Source organism: Athalia rosae, chromosome 1 (assembly GCF_917208135.1).
Source record: "Athalia rosae chromosome 1, iyAthRosa1.1, whole genome shotgun sequence".
In the NCBI taxonomy this organism is placed as follows: domain Eukaryota; kingdom Metazoa; phylum Arthropoda; class Insecta; order Hymenoptera; family Athaliidae; genus Athalia; species Athalia rosae.
In genome coordinates, this window is record NC_064026.1 from 2,671,744 (window position 1) to 2,696,179 (window position 24,436).

The following is a 24,436-nucleotide window of genomic DNA, read 5'->3' on the forward strand; positions in this document are numbered from 1 at the left end:
TTATGATAATCCGTGTACGCGAAACTTTGTTCCGTAACTTTTTTTTTTCGTTATAAATTTTTTGTTTGTTACAGTTATTATTTTAGCGCGAACGAACACGATGGGCGGGTTGCTTTTTATTTGATTCTCTTCATACCTCAAGGATAAAACTGAATTGGTTATGAATATTTTTAAATCGTAAAAAATGCAGATATTTTTTGCAATCGAACTGAAAATTCACTTCACACTTAGATAAATATCGGCGAGTGGTGGCGGGGTACGCTATACATATGCATAGTTCTCGTTTTAGTTTTGTGGAATCGAGTCCAATGTCACGAATCGTAAAAAAAAAAAAAAGTTACGTAAACCGCAACCGGGAAAGTTTTCATATAACACGTAAAAACCCAAATTCCACTTGCATATCCTATAATTTTCACATACTCAGGTACACCGCTGAATGTGTAATTTCATAGGAAATCGGAATCTGCGGTAAATTAATTCGCATTATTGACACGATTCTGAATGAAATGAAGATTAAACTTTGAGGACACTAAAAACTGGTTTTTAAAAATTATAATATTGATATCGGACAGCAATGAAATTGTCGTGCGATACGAAGTAATCTGTACGGTCATCCCGTATCTCCACGTGATCCGATTAGTGTTTAATCCATTCGAATGCAAGTCGCTATTTATGTGGAATCTGTACATGCGTTCGTGAATAATTTAATTTTCGGTGAGAACTTGTTCGCGAAGCAGGTATTGATGATCCAAGAGCGACGCTCCTGTCACCTGGTCACGTGTTCTCCTGACAGCTGATACCAGTTTGTATACAAACTGTCAGACGCTTCGAAAGCGTGGAGGCATTTAAATCCGACGTACGAAGACCTTTAATTGAGATGGAGAAACGCTTACAGCAGATGCGGATGTACTGAGATTCTATTTTAGCATTTTTTATCTATTCACAGAGGGTCAACCGATGGCGGAAATACCGATAAAAAAAATTCTTCGTCGATACGAACCAACGAATTGGGCTTCTCACGTGTCAGTTCTAACAAACGAAAGTTTGGAAGTTGTTTGAAAGTATTCTTATTTAAAAAATGGAACAGAAAGAGGTCGGATAAAGTAACGATATGTCAACCGTGAGTCTACCGAATAAAAGGAAGAAGAATATTATCGACTAAACTGCTACCGACTGACTCCATAAAACAGTAGCGGTGATCGTAAAGGGATTGGTAGGAGAGTGACATGCGGCTCGAATAAGGAAGTATTTGAGGTTATCCACCGTCTTTACACGGATTTAAAGCTCACTCACCTCATGCGCCAGTGGATGTTGGTGACTGCATTGTCTTCGTTCGAACATTCCATTCACAAAGTCCGCACCGTACACAAAAAACACAAGAAACAACGCGGCGCGTTGCATCTTCAACCGCACTCTGACCATCATCATAGACCCTCGCACTCGGAACTCATGACACATACTAACGTGGGGAACTCGTGTCTCCCGGTCTTATACGAGGGACCCACTCGTGAGAGCGTCGCGACGCCCGATGGATTTGCCCGCCGATGCGGCGCCTGTCCGACGTCTTTGACGCCTCTGACGCGACGCCTAGACCCCACGCCGTCTGGCGGATATCGAACGCATTTCCACAGCCGCAACAACAAAAACCCCGGCCAATCCAATCTCTGGAATATTAGAATTGCTGCACGTGCGCCAGGTCCGAACCAATTTTTATATTGGTGTAATTTCGGAAAAAAAAATCAATTTAAATCAAGTCACCATAAATGAGAACAATATTCTCTAAAAGTATTAAAATATTATCTGAAATAGCCGAGTTCGATTGGTTCCAGTGAATCGAAAGACGAGATAATTGAAAATTGTTTTTATTATTACCTATAATGCAGGACGAACGAACAGTTGTTTTATATACCTGGTTAGAAATTTTTAGTTATGTGATTCAAGTTATTTCACAAGTGCACACTATTTTATACTTTGCATAGCTTTGCAAACCAGGACTTGCTCTCACCGCATCTGGTGTTTATACAGTGAGGACATCTGGTAAGGAATTTCGGATTTATCAGCTGATCTGATTTCAAATGCGTTGCAACGATATCCGTCAAGGCATCTATGAATAAGGGATGATCATTTGGTGCAGCAGCTCGACGAATTTTTTCGATTCCCAACTGGAGATATTGATAAAAAAATTTCATAATTAGTGACGAACTTGATAGAGCTTACAATTAGAGCTCCGATGAATAATCAAATCAAAAATTATATATGTGATTGTTTTTACCTCCTTTGCCAAATCATGACAATACTCGATATCCATTTCATGAAGAGTTTCAATATGCTCATTGACAAAGGCGATCGGTACCAAGATGAAGTGTTTTCTCCCTTGTTCGACGTATCCTTTTAGGGCAGCTTCGGTAGATGGTGCTAGCCAGGGTAAAGGACCGACCTGTAAAAAGAGGTTGATAATTACAAACGGCTGTTGAAGCTTCTTTGAAATTAAATCTTCTCACCTTTGATTGCCAGACCAAACTGTAAGGATTAGAATATTTCAGCTCTTGCATCACCATCTGAACTGTGGCTCCTACTTCCGATGGGTACGCATCTCCCCTATTGACTGCCTGAAAGAATTACAATTCAAAGTAATAAGAATAAAGGAAATTCTATGCAAAAAAATAATTTGACAGTACAATATAGTGCTCTCTATATGAACTCACCTTGAGGGGAAGAGAATGAGCAGAGAAAAGAATTAATACATCCTTTCGCACCTCCTCTGGATATTGAATCAGCTGTTCTTTGATCCTTTCAGCAAAAGTTTTAATCAGGAGAGGATGCAGTGCCCATCTGTCTATTATACTCCACTTCATGTTGCTTGGTACCGGGCTAATTTCAGATTGTTTTAGGTTCAAATTGAAGAATATTCAATTCAGCAGAGATAAATTCAATGAACGACATTAACCACTTACTTCGACTGATAATGATCATATATAGAATTAAAACTCGATCCAGAAGTAGCACAGCTGTACTGCGGGTACTGAGAGAATATGACCGTACGTTCAATGCCATCCCTGGAGAAATTTCATGATGAGGAATAATTTTTCGGTTCAGTACTCAGGCTAAAAATTTCTTACTCTTCAATTTGCTTCAACGAATCATTGACTAGTGGATCGACATAACGGAATCCAACGTAGTGTTTATGTGGAGCAGTTTCAGGAGAGACTTTATCCAACTGTTGACACATGAGTTCCCCCTGCAAGTTAGTCCACTTGAGTATAGGAGATCCTCCGCCAATTTCTTGGTACTTTTTCTGAACCTCTGAAGTTCGCCTTTTTGCGATCCATGGTCCTAGGCGGCTGTAAAAATTTATCATATCACTAGACAGTAAAAACCAAGGCATGATCAACATTCTTGAGTCTGTAAAGTTTGCTACCTTTGAACCGGTAACTGAATCATGTCACGGTCTGTCATGATCCGTAACAAATAATCATGCACTTGATCTGTAGTTTGCGGGCCACCCATGTTGAGCATTAAAACACCTGTTTTTGGTTTGGTAGAGAATTTTTCTTTTGGCTGAACAGCAGTCGCTGACATGAGGCGCACTGCTGATGTTGGTGCCGTAATACATTGCTTGCCTGAGAGCACAAATTGGATGATATTTGGCTTTTGATCAATGAAAGTATAGCACAGAAAAATAATTACTTACCAAAATTAAGCATAGTAGATAGATTACTTAAGCTGGTATTCATAATTATAGAAGTTCCACAAAATTTTTCGATAAATGACTCCACTAATAATTGCAGTTTCACTGTGATTTGTCTGTTGTATCATGCAATGACAAGCTTTTATGCTATTGAACTGATTATGCACCGGTTACTGTCGTCATAGTTTATGCGGATTCCGATATCTCTAACCTTATGTAATGCCGCACTGTTCGTCTCGGGTTCTTTATATCTTGTTGTTGCAATACTTATGTCAGAACATCACTGCTAAGCCTATCTGTGTGTACAAGAATCACTGGATCTCACCGACTCAACCGTCGCAATTGACCACGTAAAGATTGTGTGAGAGTTCATCTCGGGAGGTTAGGAGGTAAAGTCAAGTTTGGTTAGAATAGAAAGCAAGGATAGAAGTGCGATTAAGGTACCCCTACCATCTGCATGACGACAATACCGTTGCCCAAAATCTTCTCAGTTCACATGTTAACAGTTTATAAGGAATTAAATTGATACACCATAAGTCAGTGAAAACATATGTTGGTTAATTATAGTTGAGCACAATACATTTTTAGATACATTGATTCTCTGAAATGGCTGAAGCCCCACAACAAGAGCTCGATCCTTCCGAACTAGGAACTCAAGATTAGTGAGTATTGAGTATCATATGAAATGATCTTAGATTTACTCAACAAATTATGAATGTTAAAAACTTGACATACCTTAACATCATATGTAATGTCCATTTACAGTTGGGATAAAACATATTCGTTGGAAATAGACAATTTCAAACATCATGGTGATGTCGGAGAAGTTTGGTTTGGAGAAGATAGTGCTCTCAGGATAGTTAGGTACTGTATCTTTCATCATCAGATAAATTTCAATTGCCAATTGTATGATTAATATGTCATTATTAACAGGTGGCTGAGTTCGAGACCAGAGTTGGTGAATGAGAATGATAAGATAATTGATCTTGGATGTGGTAATGGAATGATGCTGGTAGAGCTACATGACGAAGGTTTCACCAACTTAACTGGAGTAGATTATTCACAAAATGCTATAGACCTGGCATCCCAAGTCTTGAAAGACAAGAATCTCACTGATATCACGCTAGAGACTTTTGATATCCTGGCGGACGATGTATCCCGTTTCAGGTCCAACTTCAGAATAGCACATGATAAAGGAACTTATGACGCAATCAGCTTGAATCCTGATAACCCAAAAGAAAAGCGTGAAAAATACATAGAGAACGTTAAGGAGCTACTTTTGCCTGAAGGTATTTTAATTATCACTTCTTGCAATTGGACGGAAGAGGAACTACTGGGTCATTTTAAAACTGGTAAGTCTAGTTTGGATCTGAATCAATACACCTTGAAAATATCAGTTGAAGAATAGTAATGCTGTGTAACTTTATCATTGCAGATTTTGATCTCATACACACCATACCAACACCTTCGTTTAAATTTGCTGGACAGACTGGGAACCTGATCAGCTCCATGGTTTTTAAAAAAAGGTGACCTCAAGCTTGCCATAGACATTTTTCATCGGCGCTATTTTGAACCTTGTTACCTAACAAATAAAACACTTACCTCAGATAATATTGTACATTACCAATTTGATTGGATGTTATCATTGAATAAATCAGAATCTATATGAATGAAAGATAATCGTTCTTGTTTCCCCGTTATTGTTTCTGTTCGTAGTTTTTATTGTGCAGTAAAATCTGAATCTTTCAAAACGATCATCAATCAAGGAATTCAAACGGTGTTTTGCATAAGGTAACTATTGTTATACACATACAAACTTTACAAAATATGCTAAACCTATACATAGTATAATGTAATATGATTTACATAGATACAATACATGTATAATTTAATATTAGTAAAGTAGTATTTTGTATTTGACTAGTGCAGCCATTTTTTCGGTAACCGTAACTTGTATAAGGCATTCTTGGTGTATGTGGCAGAATAGCCGCTCACATACCTAAGTAACTAATAGGTATATGGTATTACAAATATCCGCGTGTTTCAGGTCAATAAAGTCAATGATAATTAGACTTAAAGACGCATTAATTATAAGGCTACAGTGAGAATGTTTATAATATGTAGGCACACTTATGCATTTCGCCATTTCCACTCAAATTTCAAACGCAAAGGCACACTTTTTGGTTTTATAATAATTATATGTTATTTTTATTTGTAATTCAAAATACTTTCCCCCAAACGCACACTGTATATCTTTACTTATTATACAGTATAGATTCATCGGCCGATACAAATCGTATTATGGTAACATAGATAGCTTTTCGTATAATTATAATATTGAGAGTTGTTCAAATTCACACGAACTCACTGCGCGAATCATGCCGTTTGAAATCTAGGTCTAGATAGAGGCATTATATTTATATAGGATTGAAGCTTTGCAAATCTCAAACCATGAATAATTTTTTTAAATTCAACGTGTAAATATTTGGTAATAATTAATCTCCACTATACTATTATATCATGACATAAAGGAATAACTTTAACGTTTATACATCAATCAGGTTCGTAAAGTAGGGACGATTACATGCCGATCGCGCCATTGTTCTTGGTTCATTTATTGTTAGTAGAATATATATCTATGTATAAGTTTTTTTTAATAATTATCTGACAGATGGATAGAATTTTAGTAGAATATCAGATCTGTGCTACTATAATTTTGAGTACGCGGGTCGAATGATAACCAAGTAAAAAATGATATAAATATTTTCGAACGCCGACGAAACTCGGTCAGAAATGTCGAGGTTTTCTCAATGGCCATTGTTCATACTGATTGACCGTTCTGTATCAGAAGTGCCATTCATTTAACTGCTAATCATGATTGATTTCTATAATAGCCGATAGGTTTTTGCGTCGATCGATATTTCTGACTGATTTTAGTGCGATTTCTATGCTATTCCAAGTTTTCGATTTATTTTATACGCTTGCAGAATTTATTGCAGAATGAATTTCCCCGAAGTCGCCACCGTCAGTATTAGAAGCGCCAAGGAAATTCTCAGCAACGGTGAACTCCCTAAAATATAACTAATTACTCGCAATTATTCGCTAAAAAGTAATCAAATCGTTCACATTCACAGTAATGTATAATTTGTCAATTACCACTACAAGCGAGGTTCTCTTCAACGTAACCATCCTGGCAATAGCAACGCTTTCCGGACATCGTATTGTTTCCTTGAACGCAATGAGCGCCTTCGCTGCACTCGGAATCTTCGTTGCACGGAGATCTGATTGCTGTAATACCACAGATATCATATGTTACTAATCGCAATTATTTAAATTCTTCGCGTTTCGAACCGATAAAAACGGATCCGCAACATATTTACTGTTACATCATATCATTGTGGAACATAATAGAATTACTGCCGAATCGAGGTGGCTATAAAAGTGTAAAAAAAAACGTTAATTCGATACGGTCAATATCAGCACTCAAATTGTTGGCTATAATGTTGTTTAGCAGGGTCGTATAGACGCGAATGGGAGTATCCAGGGAATAGCAAACACAAAATACGTAAGTGCACGTATAGGTTCACGTATGTTCAGGTTCGAAAGTACAAAATTACCATCGGAATTTGATTCGCAATTACGTTTATTGCCCTACGATTAAGCAGAACCTGAGCTCTTTCGCAGATGCAATATAAATTACGGTTCTACGGCACCTCGACATGCGATGTCTTCTTTTAATTCGCATTGTTATCGGGTTAGATCATTGCGCGTTGGGGTGTTATTTTTTTATTTCTTTTTCTTTTTTCTCAACGGGGGTTTAAGTTCAAACTCCTGAAAATTTTAGCGATTTTTTTTTCTTCTTCAAAAATTTTGTTTTCTTTTTTTCTCTGATTATTGCGACTGCCAACTTACCCTTGAATTTATTGGTACAGGCACCGTTTACCGGCGCCGAATAATCTCCGCAAAGACATCGCGTTTTTCCGTCTCTAGGATCGGCTATACAAGTTGTATTTTGAATCGCTCCGCAATCCGATTCCAACTTGCAGGTACGGGATTTTCCGACTGAAACAAAAATTGATAATTTGACGGCGACGGGGCGTGAGGAAAAATGGGGTAGCTTGAAATCCTGACGGAGAATTTCTTTGAAAATGGGCACACCGACAATTATGCATATCTTAGATGTTGTGTCAGAAGTGAGGCGAAGTTGAGGTCAAGTGGGAGTAGATATTCCCCGATTAATTACGAATGTTGGAATGAGTTTTTAAAAACAAGGGCTTTCGTATCACGTGATAGTTGATATATCAAGCGAGGCATTTAAACTTTTTACGCCAGGGACACACGCGCAGAGCCAAATCACTCCTGACCTAAATCGAATTTGATCGTGGAACTAGAATTAACAAATTCATAGCAGCAGCTCTTATACGTTTACATGTCGTGCAGTTCTACTAACCATTATTATTTAGGATCCAGCTATACATACCACGTTATACTTTCACTTTGATAGATGAGACGACGAAGCGAAACAACTTTTTTATAAGTCACGCGTTTATACAAAATTCATAAACACGAGCGCGACAATTAAGAGACAGAAATTAGTGCATTATTTGTACGAAAAAATATACCGAAGACTTTTTTACGAGCTCTATCGAATGAATTATTCAGATTAATCAATCAATCGAACCAAGACTCTCGTGTAAAAAAATGAGAATTGATAAAAACGAGCTGATTCAAATCACTACCAGCTACAGCTGTGCCGTGTCTAACAACGAGCCTCGTGGATGTACATACGTGTAACAAGAATGATTACCAACGAAAACTTCCAAAAGCCAGTGTGGTACAATGAGCATAATTAGTCAGCTATTAGTATATTAAAAACCCACCTGTGTTATACCCTTGTTGGGTTTTGAACAATTAATAATAATAAAAAAGCCCAAAAAGCTAGCTTCATTAATATTTGTCACCCACTGATCTGGCGTGAGTTTAAAAATTATGTCATATACTATATTATACTCCGCAGACGTACGTGTACAAACGTCAAAAGCCTCAAGAGGGCAATTGGTAGGTATAGCGAGTCAGAGGGTCGCATGATGCCGAAATTCGCCTCGACTCACAGCAAACCCCAATTACGATAATAATTGAGGTGTTTCCACGAGTATACGCGTATACTATCTTCGACTGAAATCGCGTTTCAAAATTTAATTTTCTTGCGGGACGCCTTTTTTTTAGTCCGCCGCGATAAGTGTGAGTATAAGAGCTAATTTTCGCGCTCTGTGCAGGATTGAAAATTAACCGAGAGGTTTTTCGTCCTATTGTTTTTATGTCTCTATAATTTCGTTTTTTTGTAAGACGAGTGCAGACGGTCCCATTCGATTCAGTTACTCCGATTAGCCGCACCGTCCGATTCGACTCGTTCGCCATGCCGCACAGGACGATGCGGCTGACCCGACTCGTGCCTTTTCTACTTGAATACCGCCGATCCGAGCCCCGCGGTACTTAGCCGCCTTGCAGTTTCCTTCGCGATTTACTGGGTCATGCACAACTTGACTAGATTCCTGAAAAATTCACGTAGCGTGTTTCGTCGAATGTGATTTCCGGAATGGTTACTTTAATTTCGTGTCACAGTCACGAGATCCGCATATCCTTGGTACATACTTGTGTTATATACGACGTATACCCGAACGACGGGGCTTGAACTCGCGGAGAAATTGTTGACTCCGGATCAAAAGATAGGACAAAGTATGACATGATCTTTACGCCTCGCTGTCACGCGAGTTGAGTATGGGGGGCTACCCGCAGTTTCAACCAAATAATACAGTCTCTTGATATTGCAGGTTTTCACGGGGGTCCAAAATACAGGCGAACTTATCCACCTCGGTTGTCGGTTTTTCATTCGTTTCTTTCCTTTTTTTTTTTGTTTTCTTTTATGGTTGCACATGAATTTATAGGTACCATCTCTCTACCTTGCACCGATATAAATACCTATAAGCGTGCACCCGAAGGTATGGCGTACGCGGCACGAAAATTACCCCATAAGTCAGTGTTTTCTATCGATTTCGACTTTGCAAGGGGGAAGGAAAAAAAAAAATTTAAAGAATATCGATTCTTCGGATCATGTTCTTGAGTTACGATTGTTATAATTTCCCGCACTATCTACCGCGTGTAGACTTTGACAATGAAGTTGCAAAAAATGTTGTTATACCTACAACAATGGCTTCATCGATTAAATCTGCAATGGCGAGTGATCTGAGTTCATACGAAATGGAATACGCTTGTGCCAGGTTTTGATCGATGAAAAATAATCAATTCAATGAGTAAATATCGATTACGTCGTTGAAAATTCCAATTTCGCAGTGTGAAAAATGTGAGTGCTGGATAAAAGTGGGGAAAATAATTTCATAAAATACATAGATATATATAATACGATATAAAATATCAGCGTAAATTTAAGCAACCGACCGACATTTTGTTCCGGTCGAAATTTCTGGAGAACAAAAAAAAAAACAAAAATGAAATTCATTCACTACACGTTATAAATTTTTTTCCGTTCCTTTTTTTAATCGTCTTCGACATGCTCACCTGGCGTGGGCTGAGGTGGTGGATTTTGATTTTGATTCTGTGGATTTGTTTTTCCAAATGTTGTCAGAGCGTCGACACTCGGCGCCATTATGAGTCCCAGAATCGGCAGCAGTACCAAGATACTCATCTTCGTTGCGTCCCTCATAATTCCGTTGATATTTTTCCTTATATTTCCGGTTCCTTCGTTACGCGTGTCGAAGAAAATATGAGAATTAAACAAAAAAAAAGAATATACGCCGTCGTCGCGCGTATACTCCACCGATTTTTGGTAAACGAATGGAACGAACAATCGGAACGCACTTGGGCTCGCGATCGATGTGAAAAAAAAATTATCGAAACGAGCTGGTCTTTCCTTTCAGAGATGTGAAAATTTCTTTCGCCCCCGATATCGCTCGAGCTTTCAACTTCCCTAATTATAAAGCGATCCTTTTTTTTTTGGCTCACCGTTGACCACAGTAGTAATTTCTGGACTGCGTGACGCCAAGAAGTCGAGCCACCTTATATGCCTTTCAGTTTCCCCCTCCATAAGACCGTTCCATACCCCACCACCCGAACCGCAACCCCAAACGTGGCAAAGGCACCCCTACGTCTGCAAGTTTCGTTGTTACTATAACGCCAGACCTTAATCAAACTGGCAGCTGAGCCTTTGAACAATTTTCCCAAAGTATGGATGGCGGGAACGCACATCGACTACCTACGCTGTTTCATTTCCGGCCGAAACCATCAACTATCGTCTAATAATCTAGTCTTCGCGAACTTGGAACGCGAATATTTTTCTCCCTTCATTTATCCTCGAATACAGCCAAGGACGAAACAATCGGACGATACACGATCGTAACGATCACCTGATAATCCGATTTATTTCAATTTTCTTTCGCATGTTTCTATTTTTTTTTCTTATTCTTATTTTTCACATCCAACCGAAGATTCAGCGACGTCCCTAATCTAGCGCAACGTTGTAACACGGAGTAAAGTAAGATCGTTGATATTTGATAACGATACATTAGCCGGGCAACCGACGACGCCCTAAGAAACGACGACACGCCAACCGTTACGTCATACCGATGCGGACTAAAGAAGCATAGATATATGTATAGCTGGTATCGCACGGATTCACGTACACGGGTCTAGGATACGTGAGAAGGAGAGAGAATGAAAAGACTGACCGTGAGGTACCACCAAGCGTGACGTCAAACCGAAGAATGACGTTTGCAGAGAGCGCGCGCGGTTGTGTGTAGATACGAACATGGGTACCGTAAGAATTTACGTAGAAAATTGGCGAATCTCGTCCTTGGAGAGAATACAGGAGGATTCGAATTTTCAAAGATAGTACCCCCGCGTATCGTCGACGGGTGAGGGAAGAATGTCCGCGCTGGCCATAGGTGAAAGCGAAAGAAGCGAAGTAATAAATCGTTGAACCCTTCGTGCCAAAGTAAAGTCTGTCTACCCTATACCGTTTCTTATGCACAACCTGCAATTCCGCGATTTGTTTTACCATAAAATTACCAATTTCACCCCTTATTCCGTGCGCTGGAAAATACCAGAAAATTCCACGTGCCATCCGTGCGATGCGCACGCGAGTTTTTCCTTTTTGTCGCTTCTGACCTTTTTTGGTATTAATAATCGAATTCGAATAAAATGCAACCATCGTTTCACGGATAGTGATTTATTGGAAATGTTCAGGATCGACGAACAAATTATTATTCGTATTACATGCTCCGTCCGAGACACAAATCAAAGTAATTTTCCTCCAGGTCCGACTCAATGTATTCAGGTTTCGCCAATGCGGATTGTCTACCGCATCTAAACCAGTGTAATGTAGATTCTCCCCGGCAATGTTATGGGCCTGCAGTAGATAGCGGGGTTTCGCTTTAGGGAAAATGTCAACCGATTTAATCGTTATCGTTACACTGCAGGTTTGTTAGTTATAAGGTAAGGTAGATAAGTACATACCTTTTACCCGATGTACTCACCTCACTTACTCGAGGCCATGGTAAGCCGATAACTCTTCCTCCCCCCCCCCTCCGCCAGTTATACGGCCGCAACGAGTGCACCTGCTGAATAATTATAGATGTCAAAGTTTCTCCGTACGAATCGATTGATAAAGCGGATCCAGATATCGTTCGCTATCAGAAGACGCTGCGGTGCCCATTCGTTTCATAGGCATTTTTCAGAAGACAATTGATCTCATTCCATCGAGTCATCGACGACAGATGAAATATAATAAAACATCTCACAGTCGTCGGAGTTATCTGAAAAAGGAGGAAAAGAAAATTGTGCGGAGGTTAGAGAATAAATAAGCCGACGACGCGACGTTACAAGGATATATTATCGCTAATCGGACTGGTACAGGCGCATATCGGACGTAATAATTATACGTACCGTATTTACATACAACTGCGTTATCGCGAAGACAGTGGTTTACTGTTATAAGGGAACGCGTGTACGGATTATTGGAAGATGAATTCGAGACGTAGAACGTTTGTAAATGTGTCGTAATTACTGGGCTGACCTTTGCAAGCTCTTTCTTAGCACTTCAGATATATGTTACATCGAGATAAGACGCGAATTCGCTTAGTCAACGAGCCCGCAGATGTGCCGTAAACTTAACGAGCTTATAATTCATTTGTCCGTTGCTTGATTCTTTCATCTTGTTTTATTGTAATTTGATTTTTTCCTTTTTTTTTTTTCGTTAGGATGGCAATAAATTATGAGTATTATTTATTTATTTTTTTCCAGCTTCTTATCTACCGCGAATATGTGCAGAGTATGCTGAACGAATTTTTTTTATTTCACACGTCATCGCTAGAGGTGATAGGAATATTTTCAACAAAATTCAACTCGGATAGTCGAGGGCGCTTTCGAGATATCAAATCGATTTACGAATTTATAAGATAGTTTTATTACATTTTTTTTTTTTTTTTTTCTTTTACACATCAATCACTGTATGCAGACATTATTATAATATACGCTGTATATACACGATTACAATTAAAAATAAATAGAGCATATTAAGCAGTAATCAATTTTTTTTTATTACCTCAACGTCACTTGTTTGTCGAACTAATATACCTCCGACGAAACATTCTTAAATTTGTGCGAGTGTAGTTCGTAACGACAGCCACATTTCTTTTTCTCTTTTAATTTTTAAAAACGTCAACTACTTCCCCTTCCAATTACTCGTTCGGCGGAAATTCCCTGGAAACGTAGTCGTCGTTGAGCGAATTCAGTCTTAGGAGCTTTTTGTGAAGTCGGTCGATGTGGGCTGATATGGATTCCATCTTCTTGTAATATCTGTTGAGCTTTTCCTGAAGAGCGAGCTTGCGCCGCCCATCCGTCTCCGATATTTCGTTCCGAATTACGTGGTTCTCGTCGTCAATCGCCTGCTGTAAGACAGCCATGTCACCGGCCGACTGTTCCGTCAAAAATTCGTCGTCTACAGCCCCTAAAAAATAGATCATGGAAACACGATTAACATCCGCGAAGAACAGAGCTGGCGAGAGAACAAAAATTCAGCGAACTCACCTTGCGCCGGCAGCACGTTGTTTACGAAACGCTTCGACCTTGTTCCGACCTGATCGGCTAGACGAGGAATCGGGGGCACCAGAAAGTCTCTGAAATCTGAATAATCGTGTAGATCTGGCAGCATTTTATCCAAATCCAACCAATTGTCGTATTCGGGGTACATCGAGTAGTCTTGATCTTCGGTATTTGGCATCGTGAGCCCACGCGATATTTTTACAAGATCGTCGTGCCCAAGGGACTCCGCCGCGGTGTCGTCGAGCGTGTCTGAAATGTGGAATTCCCCGTCCTTGAAAATGACCTTGTAAAAATGGGGAGCTGTGGGCACCGATTTGTCGGAGATAATTTTCTCCGGTTCACTTTCTTCTTCTTCTTCTTTATCGACGATCGGCAGAGGCGATTCCGGCGAAGATACGGGCGGGGTAGCCGTTGTCGGGATTCGAATTCCATCCTCGAGTTCCTCGGTCGATGAACCGGACGTTACGGAGCCCATTTCCGGTTCGAGGAGCGGAGTTTTACCCGTGGTTTCATCGGCCTCCGATTGATCCATGTAATTGTCGAATATGTAGGAATAGTAATCCTCCGACGAGTAGTCGTAGTCCTCGGTTATCGGTGAATTCAGGGGTTCGGATATTTCTGCACTCAGCTCCCTAGGTTCGGCGGTCGACGTCTCCTCGCTTTCGCTCGTCGTGGCTTCTCGAGCTACACCGTCCGAAGACGGATTTTCGTCTTCGTCTTCGCTATTCCAGCCCCAGCTCATGGAGAAAGGAAAAATGTGTATCCGACTCATGAAGCCTCTACTTTTTTTCGACGACGTCTCGACATCCGGTTGATTGTTCTCGGTATCGACGGGTCCTTCGGTAGTTTCTGGGTCCGAAGACGAAGAAGCCCAGTTGCCGAAGCTGAAATGCCAGCTCCAAGACGATTCGGATTCTTCGGTCGGCGCGACGGTCGGGACCGATTCAAAAATTTCGGTCGTAGACTCGGTGGTCGTTTCCACTCGAGGGTCATCCAGGTAATCGTTGACCGGAAAACCGCTCCTCTGTAATTCACTGTGAATAGTCTGTTCGAAGAGACGTAGAGCGGCCCATACATCACCGTAGATCTGAGCCGCCTTCGCCCAATCGATATCCGCCTCGGACTCCCGGAACACGTCGTCCAATTCTTCGATGCGCGTTTCGAGCTCGTTCACTTTGTCCAATTTCGACATGAGCTCGTCCGTTATGTCGACAGCGATCCGGCTGGTCGTTCTCGGTACGATCGTCGTTGTCACCGGGATCGCGGTCGGCTCGAACTTTGTCGACTCTTTGAACTCGTTTATACCGTCCCGCAATTTTGACAACCGTTCGTCTCGAACCGTATCCGCGTCCACTGTTTCACCGGAGTTCTCCGAACTCCTCGTCAAAGCGCGTTCGCTCTGACCCGGTCCATCTCGGGTCGAGAATTCCTCCGTCGGCAACTGATCGCTTACGGCCCGATGAACCTCGAAAGCAGCGGCCAGCAGAAGCACGATCGTTAGCAAGAGGAGAAGACGTCTCAGTAGTTTGTTCGAACATACGCTCTTCCGTATCGGTGCAGGATCGAAAATTGGATTCTTCGGCTTCTCTGACCACGCCAGGCCCGCCTCCAGGCCCACTAATTTTTCTGCGATTAAAAAAATTCGATTCAGTATTCGTTCGTTCGGTCTAGGAAGGAAGGGCCGGAGGTGGCGGTTTTACGTTCGCAACGCGAAGCGGATCGAAGAGTCTTTGGATTTTAATAAAATGAAAATCTCAACTCACCGTTACTTCCATGATTCTCCATGTTGATCGTCGAACGATCACTGCTTGACTACGGAGTATCGTTCGGGTCTTAGACGACGACGACGCGATATTAAGACGCACTTTACCTCGCTCCGGCTTCGTTTTAAAAAAAGTGCCAGCCGAGCATACAGCTGATTAGCGTATTTGAGATGATGCTAGGGGTCATGAGATCGCCTCGTATCACCACCGGCCCAGTACCCAGAAGTGCTAGATTGTCAACAATCCCACACTTATAGTAGTACATCGAACAATCCACTAACACCAGTTCGTTATCGCGATTCCAATTCACGTACGATCTGCCATGGAAAAACTTTGAATACAGATTCGATTCGAAGAAATTGAGCATTGGCTATATTATTCAACGATCTTCCGCGATAATTTATCGGAATAGCTACTTCGTCCGGTTGGTCTCAACTTGGAGTGTTTAAAAAATCTCTAAAAAGAATCATTACGTCGCCATCAATAACGTCGTTGAATAGTGTTCGAAAGAATTTTACTCCGCGAATCGACTCGATGATATTTTTCCACCGTCATCGAATCGCTCGATCTCCGACGCAAGTCGGTGTCGTGATTTCAAGAAGAAACATCGATAAATATTATCATCGACCGATGAGAAAATAAAAAAAAATACTCCACACCGATCGACGGGGGTACGGAAAAACACCCGTTCCTTTCAATGATCGTATTAACAATCCCTGGAATGAGAATCCCGGGGGCTCTACGTCTTCCGCCCCGATTTTCCGAATGTCCGTTAATTTTACCCTCAGCGGTAACGTACGCCCATGCAAATGATCACCACCGTGCGGATCTATTTTCGGAACCGTCGTCGTTCGTCCTGGTCTACCAGGCTCGGGGAAAGGATCGAATCATTCGTGACGTCAGCGCCCCGAACGCGACCATATCGTAACGCGACGATATCGCGACTCGCTAGTCCCATTCATATCGGCGAATAAACGGAGATTGATAATTTACACGCGTTGCGTTTGCATCGATGCGATTTTTACCGACGGCTCGTCTCCTCTTCGCGACGATCTGTAATTTCGAGTGTTCGCCGGCATCTTCTTCTGGGTTATTCCGGGGGGTCAGATCTGAAGAGATCGCCGACAAACGTCGACCGTTAATCGTGAGACGAAAATTTTCGGAGGGCAATAACAACGCACCAGAGGAAGACTCGTATAATGTACACATATTTACTCGCTGCGTATATGACAGCGAAGCTGCGAGAGCTCTTATCAGTTCGTCGAATATACATATACTCGCTTTGTATCACCAGCTATTCGATTTTGGAGTCAAGCAGTATCTCGTAATTTTAAAATAAACCTCCGTATCGATCGAACGGCCGAAAATCAGGGCGTGAAAGATCGAAACCGAGCCGTTTTCCGGCGTCCTTGCGCACCGGCTAATTGGTAGACGTTGATTGATTAGCCCCCTTCGCAGTCGTCGAGAGAGCTCGAATTTATAAAGTCGTGAACACGGGATACTAGTAAATGGATAAGATTGTTAGGAAAAAAACGAAATAGGTATCGGACCGTCACGGATTCTCATATCTGATATAAACGCAGGTGGCTGACCGCGTGTCTGCTTCACGTGATAAAGAAAATTAGCCCGGCTTTTGCTCGATATAACGGCGAAGATCGACGCCGGAATTAGTCGATCACTTGAAACCGTTGAATCAGGTTGAACCCTCCGCTTCTTGTGTGCGATCAACTTGCCCGGCGATACTGAAAATGTGGCCGACCGTCAGTCCTCTTCTCGTCACGCTCGTTCTTTGCATGGAATTCGCACTGCTGACTAACGGTTCGTAAAAATCACCATACATTCGAAAACTACAGAGAAACGAGAACGGAGAACCTTCGCAGGGTTTCGGGGCGACCGAGATTCATTAGCGTCGGGGTTACCGCGTCCTTGACCTTTGGCGATATCAACGTTGAATCCTCCGGGGGGTCCGAATTGATTTTTACCTCCGTAAGTCCGAAGGATGTCCGAGTAATTCGGAAACGTCCGTCTGGCGATCGTGTTCGCCTTATTTTTATCTCTCCTTTCTCGCTTTTCATTTCTTCTTTTGTTCATCTGGTCGCCTCGGTTTTCCGCGCGCACGGGTCACGCGATATTTATCCTACGACGAATCGTTCGGTAATACCGTTTGGCAGGTGTGGACGGAATTCTAATTTGAAAGGGAACCGACACCCGCTCTCTTCGATCGACTTTTTTTTGTTGTTTTCGCTCACCTGTTTTTTCAAACAATTTTTTGTTTTGTCTCTCGGCCGTTCTTCGCTCTCGTTCATCTGCGATAAATCACAAAGCTGCAGGCGGTATATTAGTTATTAGACGATATCCATCAGTTTTCTGCAAAAACGTCACGCGATTCGCTGTCCATTTCGTGCGGCACAGGCGATTCCCTTTCTTCTATTCGTGACCGAATATTCTCCGAGGGTCTCCGTACCGATGGGGATTTCGACGCCAGTCATCGCGACGCCCCGCGAACTTGTCACGTGGTTATTTTCAACGTTTTAAATTGACCTCTTATTCCTACGTAACACGTACGTACGTCGTTGCTCCGTTTCGGGTGTTCTATACATACACACACACCCGCGGGGTTTTCCTACAGTGTCGACCTGATAATTTTCCACAAATTCCTCGACTTCGCGTGCTCCGGTTTCTCAGGGCGTTAAAAACCTCCGTCACGGATATCCTGAAACCAATTTAACTATCGGGAAAATAGAAAAGGCACCTGACTTTTCGCGGATAAATCGCGGAATTTACTTAGCAATCATAGCAACAAAGAATAGAAAAATATCGCTCTAAGGTTTTCTAACACCGATTACAACCGATCAGATGCAATCTATAAGAAATTACGATAACAGGTGTACAAGCCCGCGCGTCTATCGTAAAGAGATTATTTAGTTTGCGTTGAAAAAAAAAAATAATCGATTCCGATAGATAGAACACCTGCAGATGCCAGGTGGTGTCTGCGTTCCTCCGAATTTCAGGTGCGTCACCGTTTGCAACGGACTCCAAATCCTCGTCAATGATAATGATAACAGCTAGCCGATCGTTGAAGAATCTGAATTTTGTTTTTTTTTTTTCTTTTTGTTACCAAATTTTCAGGAAGCTTCGTATCAGACAACATCCTGGGCAGATATTCGCAATGGGACTGTCTAACGGACGTCGAATGTACGGCGAACGGGACTTCCTGCATTTCCGGTTATTGCGAATGCGCTCCTGGATATTTTTTCAACAGCGACATGACCGAGTGTATTCGGAGTAAGGAACCGCCGCTTACGCTAAAAAAAAAAAACAAATTTCCGCAAGATAAATTTTTTTTTTTTTTTTTACCTCAATCAGGAGCAACAGCCTACGGCGACGCGTGTAGCGAGAAGCAGCAGTGCAGCGGCTATTTACTCGAAGGAGGAACTTGCGAAAATTCAGTTTGCGTGTGCGCCGATGGTTACCATTACATCCACGGGAGATGTTATCCGTCCTCAGGTGAGTAATTTTATCTACGATTCGGGTGAATCAGTTTCATAAACTTTACTATCTAGGTTCGACACTTCTCCGATTATTTCCAACGAGAGTCGATTTTATTTCTTCCATTTTCAGGATTGGGCGACAGTTGCGAGGCTGACGTAAATTGCTACGTGAACGCGGACACCGAGGCTCTTTCCTGCGTTAACGGAACGTGCGTGTGCAGCGAAGGATTCTATCAACGAGAATATCGAACTTGTCGTCGCATCGGCTACGGTAATTATATCCCACGGTTTCTGAAATCAAAGCGTTTCATATACGATCTATCGTTCCCAGCTGTTGGTGACGAGTGCGCGATAGACTTGGACTGCAAATTCGCAAACTCTTACTGCACCCGTCGTTTCGTATGTGCCGATTCCGCCGACTCCAACGGCGAGATGACGCTCGAAGAAAACCACCCCATCGAGGACGATCGGTCGGCAGAACGAATCGTTCGAGTCCGTGAGTAAAACCGTAACGGTCGATTGCGCGAAAATTCAAAAAAAAAAAAATTCGAGAAAACAAATTCATGCAGACGATTGAAATTTACGTCTAGTCGTGGGCGCTGCGTGCGATTCCGACGCCAACTGCACCGACCTTGGAAACTCAAAATGCGGTCCCGACGGCACCTGCATATGCAACAGAGGCTACTACGCGTCCGCTGACCTTTCGAGCTGTTTAGCAGGTCAGTTCTCCGCGCTTGAACGATAACGAGAACTTTTCGTATCCAATTAATCGTCACGTGTCTAGCTATCGGTGAGGAATGCGGTGGAAACGATACGGTGATTATCAGAAACTCTTTGTGTCGCAACGGGACTTGGAGTTGCGGTTACTCGACCGTTGCCTCTCTCAACCAGCAGATCTGCAGAAAATGTACGTTCCTCCGAACATTCTCCGTTCGCATATTAAAAATAGCGACAACGATCACGAATCAAAAAAATTCTCCTCAGCGACGAAGTCCTACAACTTTTCCTGCACCTTCGACGAGCAGTGCTACATATTCGGTCCGGACGCATCCTGTCAGAAGAAACGTTGCCTCTGCAACTCGCGATCGCATTGGCTCGAGGATCAACTTTTCTGCTGGACGAACAAAGGTATCGGCGAATCGTGCGTCCGAAACGAGGACTGTTACGTCGAGGGACTTTCTTCGGAACTCAGCTGCAACGATTCGGTTTGTACTTGTCCGCCGGGAACGACCGCATCCTCCGATAAAACCAGTTGCCAGAACGTCGACGCCAGTGAGTACTCCTGATATCACCGCACCTTAGCAACCCTCGTTGCACCGATGCATCGTTTTCTTTGAAATGTAAAATTCATTGAACAATTCAATCAGCCCTCAACGAAAGTTGCGAGTTCGACGCCAACTGCACCATCGCTAACTCCGCTTGCATCGATGGGGTCTGCGGATGTGCCGAATACTATTACCCCGTCGACGAAGCGTGTCTTCCAGGTGAGGAAATTTTGAAAAAAAATTCTCATCCAAATTTATGTCGAACTACGTGGATGAATTTTTTCTTACTCGCGACCCTCGTCGCGTCTCTCGCAGGTCTGAACGCGACGTGTTCGACGGACGACGACTGCACCGTCCCGAGTTCGGTGTGTTCGCGAGCTGAGGTCTGCGAATGCGGCGGTAATACCGTTGCCGCGGGAACCAACCTATGCAAACCAGGTAAGGAAAACGAATAACTGTGTAGAAAAATTGTTGAAAGAAAGAACGTTTTATCGATGATTTGCTTTGACATAATTAGTGGCGGACTACGGCGAAGAATGCGAGTACGACATTCAGTGTTCAAGTGTCGTGGAAAACGCTTACTGCAGCAAATTGTCCGACTCGAATCAAACGACCGCCTGCGCTTGCCGATCGGATTATCATTACAGAAACGGTGGCTGCAATTTCAAATCAAGTAAGAATTCGCACGTCGTCGATGCGACGTCGTTGATGATCCTTAAGAGTTGAAACGCGTCGAGTCTTAATTTGAAAGAAAAAAAATTAAAAATTGAAAAAAAAAAAAAAAAACAGGGCTGGGATCTCACTGCTCGTCGATCGTCGATTGTTACCTGGAATCTGGTCAGGAATACGCCGTTTGTCTCAATGGAAGGTGCGCTTGCGATTGGGAATCGACGGCGACTTCTCCCACGTCTTGCGAAACCTACAGAGGTAAGTGGAGGACAACGGAGTTGGGATGAATAATTTTAATAACTTTCTTTTCGCTTTTCTCTCTTCGATTTGCCATTATTTTTCCAAACGTTAAAATTGCGGCACCTCGTGCACTCGTACGATCCGCTGAAACGCAATCTGATATATAGATTAAATAGTTTTCTTACATATATATGTACATGTATATAGTCGGAGTATTCGGTAACAACGATTCGAATCGTATAAGAGGCACAGGAATTTCCTTGACATTTATCAAATTGCCGCACGTCCGTGTAATAAATATTAATATTATAGGTACACACGCGCGTACGTGAGTACACAGGTAATTACACACCCTGCGTATCTGTAGAGCGTATATATGTATATATGTATATTGTACACAAATTTCATTTTTACACGTGCATCGAATACAGCTGCAATTACGTGTAACCGCGACAAAGATTGCCCGCACCACGTACGTACGTACGTATGTACAATGGGGTGAAAAGAACCGTACCTTTCGTTGCGACGCTTTCACTCAGATTAGAGCTGCAAATTAATATGAATTAATCACTCGGTCGGTGTGTCGGTAAGTGCAAGTTAACCGTGCTTCGTACCGTGCGATGCATTTCTCCGCTGCTTATTCCCGGCTTTAATGTGCACACATAATATGTCCGTATACCGTACGAAGTTGTACCTCATATTTACAACAATCGCAATCGCTGTAATAAAAAAAAAAAAAAACAGAAAAAAACGTAATATGAAAGGCAATATGAAAGGCTGCAACGATTTTTCAAGGTAATTCATATTTTATTATTTCGCATCCGTACGGAGCATTGCATATTATAATTGTCTTTCTTGTACGGAAAATTCATTCTCGCAGACCCAGAGACTACGTCAATATTTTTTTTTTTTTTTTTCTCTTGGGTCGTTTGGAATTTCAAAGGCTTTTGAACCTGGAGGGTTTATCGACCTTTGATTACCGTGCGGAAGCTTTTCGGGTAGGGTATTTGGACCGTCCAATCAGAAATAAGGAGGACAATACACGGAGCAATGTTATCGTAGTATACGACATAAAGAAACTGCACGCAATGTTCGCCGATCGTTGTTATACCGCGCGTGCGACGCGTTGTCTATTCGTATAATAGGCGAAAGTTCGGTGCAAATAATTGCGCAATTGGTCAATTTCTTTTTGTTAATTGCGGTATGCTTTTCATTGAATTTCCGCAGGTGACGCGACGACCTTCTTCTTCTCCACTTCGTTGGGTCTGGTTCTTTTGGCTGTAAAAATCCTCGTGGTCTGATCGTACGAACCGACGACAATACGATATTATCGATTACTAGGATGAAATTATAATCATTGCCACCTAACTTACGTTTGACAGTATTGATATTTATAGACTCTAACACGTATACCGTCTTTGTTGTAATTTGAAGAAAAAATTTAGATTTAAAGTTGTGTAAGAATAATGTAATGTAAGGGCTGATCGATATCCAATAAACTAACGATGTTTTTTAAATACCAAAAAAAAAAATTTCACTTCCGGTTCTATTTTCAAAAGTTCCATAGGATAATATACAGCGGCCGTAATACTTACGGATATGGGCATAGGTATACACATACAGGCACGGGTTTAGCTATAGGGTGGGGTTAAGGTGGCCAACGGTTATCGCGAGAACTAGTTAATCTTGATCGAAGACAAATTGAACCAAGGCAGACCGACGGCTCGCATTAATACAGATTTAAGTTGTGGGGTTTAAAGCTCCACCCCTACTCGCTCTGCCCTCCCTTCATAAATCACAAAAGAGGACCACCCCGCTACCGAGGAGTAGTGACGTCATACCTACTCGATAAATGACGACGTAAGTATTCTGGACACGAAGACCCGGAGCTCAGTAAGTAACTTTCGTCAATCGGTGAACTCGGGGGGGTTTTTGAATATATTATCCTCGGACGTAAAACAGGCCTGAATTCGAGAGATTTTCACCAATCTCTCAGAAAATAAAATGGCACAAAAATAAAATGGAGAGAATTCGAGAGAACTTGGGGATTTTTTCATTTCTATAAATCTGTCGTTTCTTATTTTCACATATAAGCGAAAAAGTTGGATAAGAATTGGTATCGCGGTTCGATCGGCCAACGTTCTGCTTTCGGTTCACCGGACGTCGCGCCGCGTCGATGGCGTGATTCCTAATCGTTTTCATCGTTTGGTTGTTCCCCAGTTTTCGGAAGACCAAAAAGGAACCTATACCCGCGATGATATACGTACGTACGTATTCGCGTACCGGTCATCGATTGCGTTACGGGCGCCGGTTACGTCATCAAAGCCCTTTTTTTTTTTTTTCATCAAAAGCGAATAATACAACCTCCAATAAAAACGACGTCATGACCGCGGAGGCCGACCCGACTGACCTCTAATAAATTATCTACCGAATCTACTTGGTAAAAGTATGAGAAAGAAACGAACCGCAGAAGAAAAAATTCGGGCTCCGAGTTTCTAACAAGCGTTTTATATTTTATTCGCTACCGTGCCACGAGTCAAATGATTCCATAGTATACGCTGCGATGATATATTCATGTTCCGTTTCGGCATGAAATTTCTTTTCTATGTATTTTTTTTTTCTTTTTTTTTTTGTTTTTTTTTTTGTCCATTATCAAAAGTGCATGTAAAAAAGACATTTGAATAGAAAAGTTGACTTACTTTCGATTCTTTATAGATTAAAATAATGATTTTTTGAAAAAAAATAGAAATCCTGGGGTCAAACGGTCTTTCGGTATTCGTCTACAGATATTATAATACGCGAAACCGCAAAAATTTATCTAAACTTTCGATCAACGGTCGCCATCCGCAGGCGTGCTATGAGGTAATACCAAAGAAAGATTACTTCGAGATCGAATTCCCGGATATGAACGCAATTCGTACCAACACTATACCATATACATTCTGCATTACATCTAACGAGAAGTCTTCGGATCTTCGTACTCGGGCGTAAAATATCCGTTCGAAATTAAAAGCTCGTCCGAATCGCAAAATCGATTAAATAATTTTCGTGGTTCGAAGCGAACCGGATTCCATACCCGGGCTGACCAGATCAAGGAAACCAACCTCGGATCGAATTCGATGTATGTAATATTTATTGGACGTTGAATAGAAGGAAACGAGAAAACAAGCTCAACTTCTGATTGACGGAAAGAATCACCGGGTA

The 24,436-nt window shown here is 41.9% G+C and overlaps 6 protein-coding genes across 10 annotated transcripts in view; 2 read left to right on the top strand and 4 right to left on the bottom strand.

Moving 5' to 3' along the window:
- LOC105693328 (leishmanolysin-like peptidase) overlaps window positions 1-1,563 on the bottom strand; it is a 197,484-nt gene extending 195,921 nt beyond the window's left edge. The window contains exon 1 of one of the 2 annotated variants that reach the window (XM_048660240.1): window positions 1,294-1,563. In XM_048660240.1, the coding sequence (XP_048516197.1) occupies window positions 1,294-1,458 (165 nt within the window). In that variant the 5' untranslated portion in view covers window positions 1,459-1,563. The remainder of the gene's footprint in view (window positions 1-1,293) is intronic. The other variant, XM_048660241.1, reaches the window with a different exon arrangement.
- A 283-nt stretch (window positions 1,564-1,846) lies between these two features.
- Window positions 1,847-3,830, bottom strand: LOC105682983 (ferrochelatase, mitochondrial). Its single transcript, XM_012395249.4, has 8 exons — window positions 3,692-3,830; window positions 3,419-3,620; window positions 3,120-3,341; window positions 2,955-3,056; window positions 2,706-2,871; window positions 2,502-2,609; window positions 2,273-2,437; window positions 1,847-2,162 (listed from the first exon to the last, which is right to left on the bottom strand). The coding sequence occupies exons 1-8, from the start codon at window positions 3,732-3,734 to the stop codon at window positions 1,965-1,967; spliced, it is 1,206 nt and encodes a 401-aa protein (XP_012250672.2). The 5' UTR covers window positions 3,735-3,830; the 3' UTR covers window positions 1,847-1,964.
- Window positions 3,831-3,935: 105 nt separating this feature from the next.
- On the top strand, window positions 3,936-5,358 carry LOC105682984 (EEF1A lysine methyltransferase 2). 2 transcript variants are annotated; one of them, XM_012395250.3, is made up of 5 exons: window positions 3,936-4,077; window positions 4,277-4,350; window positions 4,454-4,552; window positions 4,622-5,040; window positions 5,124-5,358. In XM_012395250.3, the coding sequence occupies exons 2-5, from the start codon at window positions 4,295-4,297 to the stop codon at window positions 5,216-5,218; spliced, it is 669 nt and encodes a 222-aa protein (XP_012250673.1). In that variant the 5' UTR covers window positions 3,936-4,077; window positions 4,277-4,294; the 3' UTR covers window positions 5,219-5,358. The 2 variants fall into 2 exon arrangements, with proteins under 2 accessions (XP_012250673.1, XP_025602405.1); XM_025746620.2 differs by having other exon boundaries at window positions 4,063-4,128.
- A 27-nt stretch (window positions 5,359-5,385) lies between these two features.
- Window positions 5,386-10,748, bottom strand: LOC105682986. Of its 2 annotated transcripts, none has more exons than XM_012395253.3 (4): window positions 10,265-10,748; window positions 7,601-7,750; window positions 6,845-6,976; window positions 5,386-6,769 (listed from the first exon to the last, which is right to left on the bottom strand). In XM_012395253.3, exons 1-4 carry the CDS (start codon window positions 10,407-10,409, stop codon window positions 6,759-6,761), a joined length of 438 nt encoding a protein of 145 aa, XP_012250676.2. In that variant the 5' UTR covers window positions 10,410-10,748; the 3' UTR covers window positions 5,386-6,758. The 2 variants fall into 2 exon arrangements, with proteins under 2 accessions (XP_012250676.2, XP_012250675.2); XM_012395252.3 differs by having other exon boundaries at window positions 5,386-6,758; window positions 10,265-10,747.
- Window positions 10,749-13,275: 2,527 nt separating this feature from the next.
- On the bottom strand, window positions 13,276-15,724 carry LOC105682998. Its single transcript, XM_012395279.3, has 3 exons — window positions 15,568-15,724; window positions 13,790-15,430; window positions 13,276-13,709 (listed from the first exon to the last, which is right to left on the bottom strand). Exons 1-3 carry the CDS (start codon window positions 15,587-15,589, stop codon window positions 13,441-13,443), a joined length of 1,932 nt encoding a protein of 643 aa, XP_012250702.2. The 5' UTR covers window positions 15,590-15,724; the 3' UTR covers window positions 13,276-13,440.
- A 146-nt stretch (window positions 15,725-15,870) lies between these two features.
- Window positions 15,871-22,775, top strand: LOC105682980 (tenascin-like). Of its 2 annotated transcripts, none has more exons than XM_012395246.2 (13): window positions 15,871-17,385; window positions 18,697-18,852; window positions 18,934-19,074; window positions 19,189-19,329; window positions 19,390-19,554; window positions 19,649-19,777; window positions 19,843-19,965; window positions 20,043-20,330; window positions 20,426-20,542; window positions 20,639-20,761; window positions 20,841-20,996; window positions 21,113-21,250; window positions 22,460-22,775. In XM_012395246.2, the coding sequence occupies exons 1-13, from the start codon at window positions 17,316-17,318 to the stop codon at window positions 22,531-22,533; spliced, it is 1,821 nt and encodes a 606-aa protein (XP_012250669.2). In that variant the 5' UTR covers window positions 15,871-17,315; the 3' UTR covers window positions 22,534-22,775. The 2 variants fall into 2 exon arrangements, with proteins under 2 accessions (XP_012250669.2, XP_048516200.1); XM_048660243.1 differs by lacking the exon at window positions 15,871-17,385 and adding an exon at window positions 17,424-18,578.
- The last annotated feature ends 1,661 nt before the right edge of the window (window positions 22,776-24,436 follow it).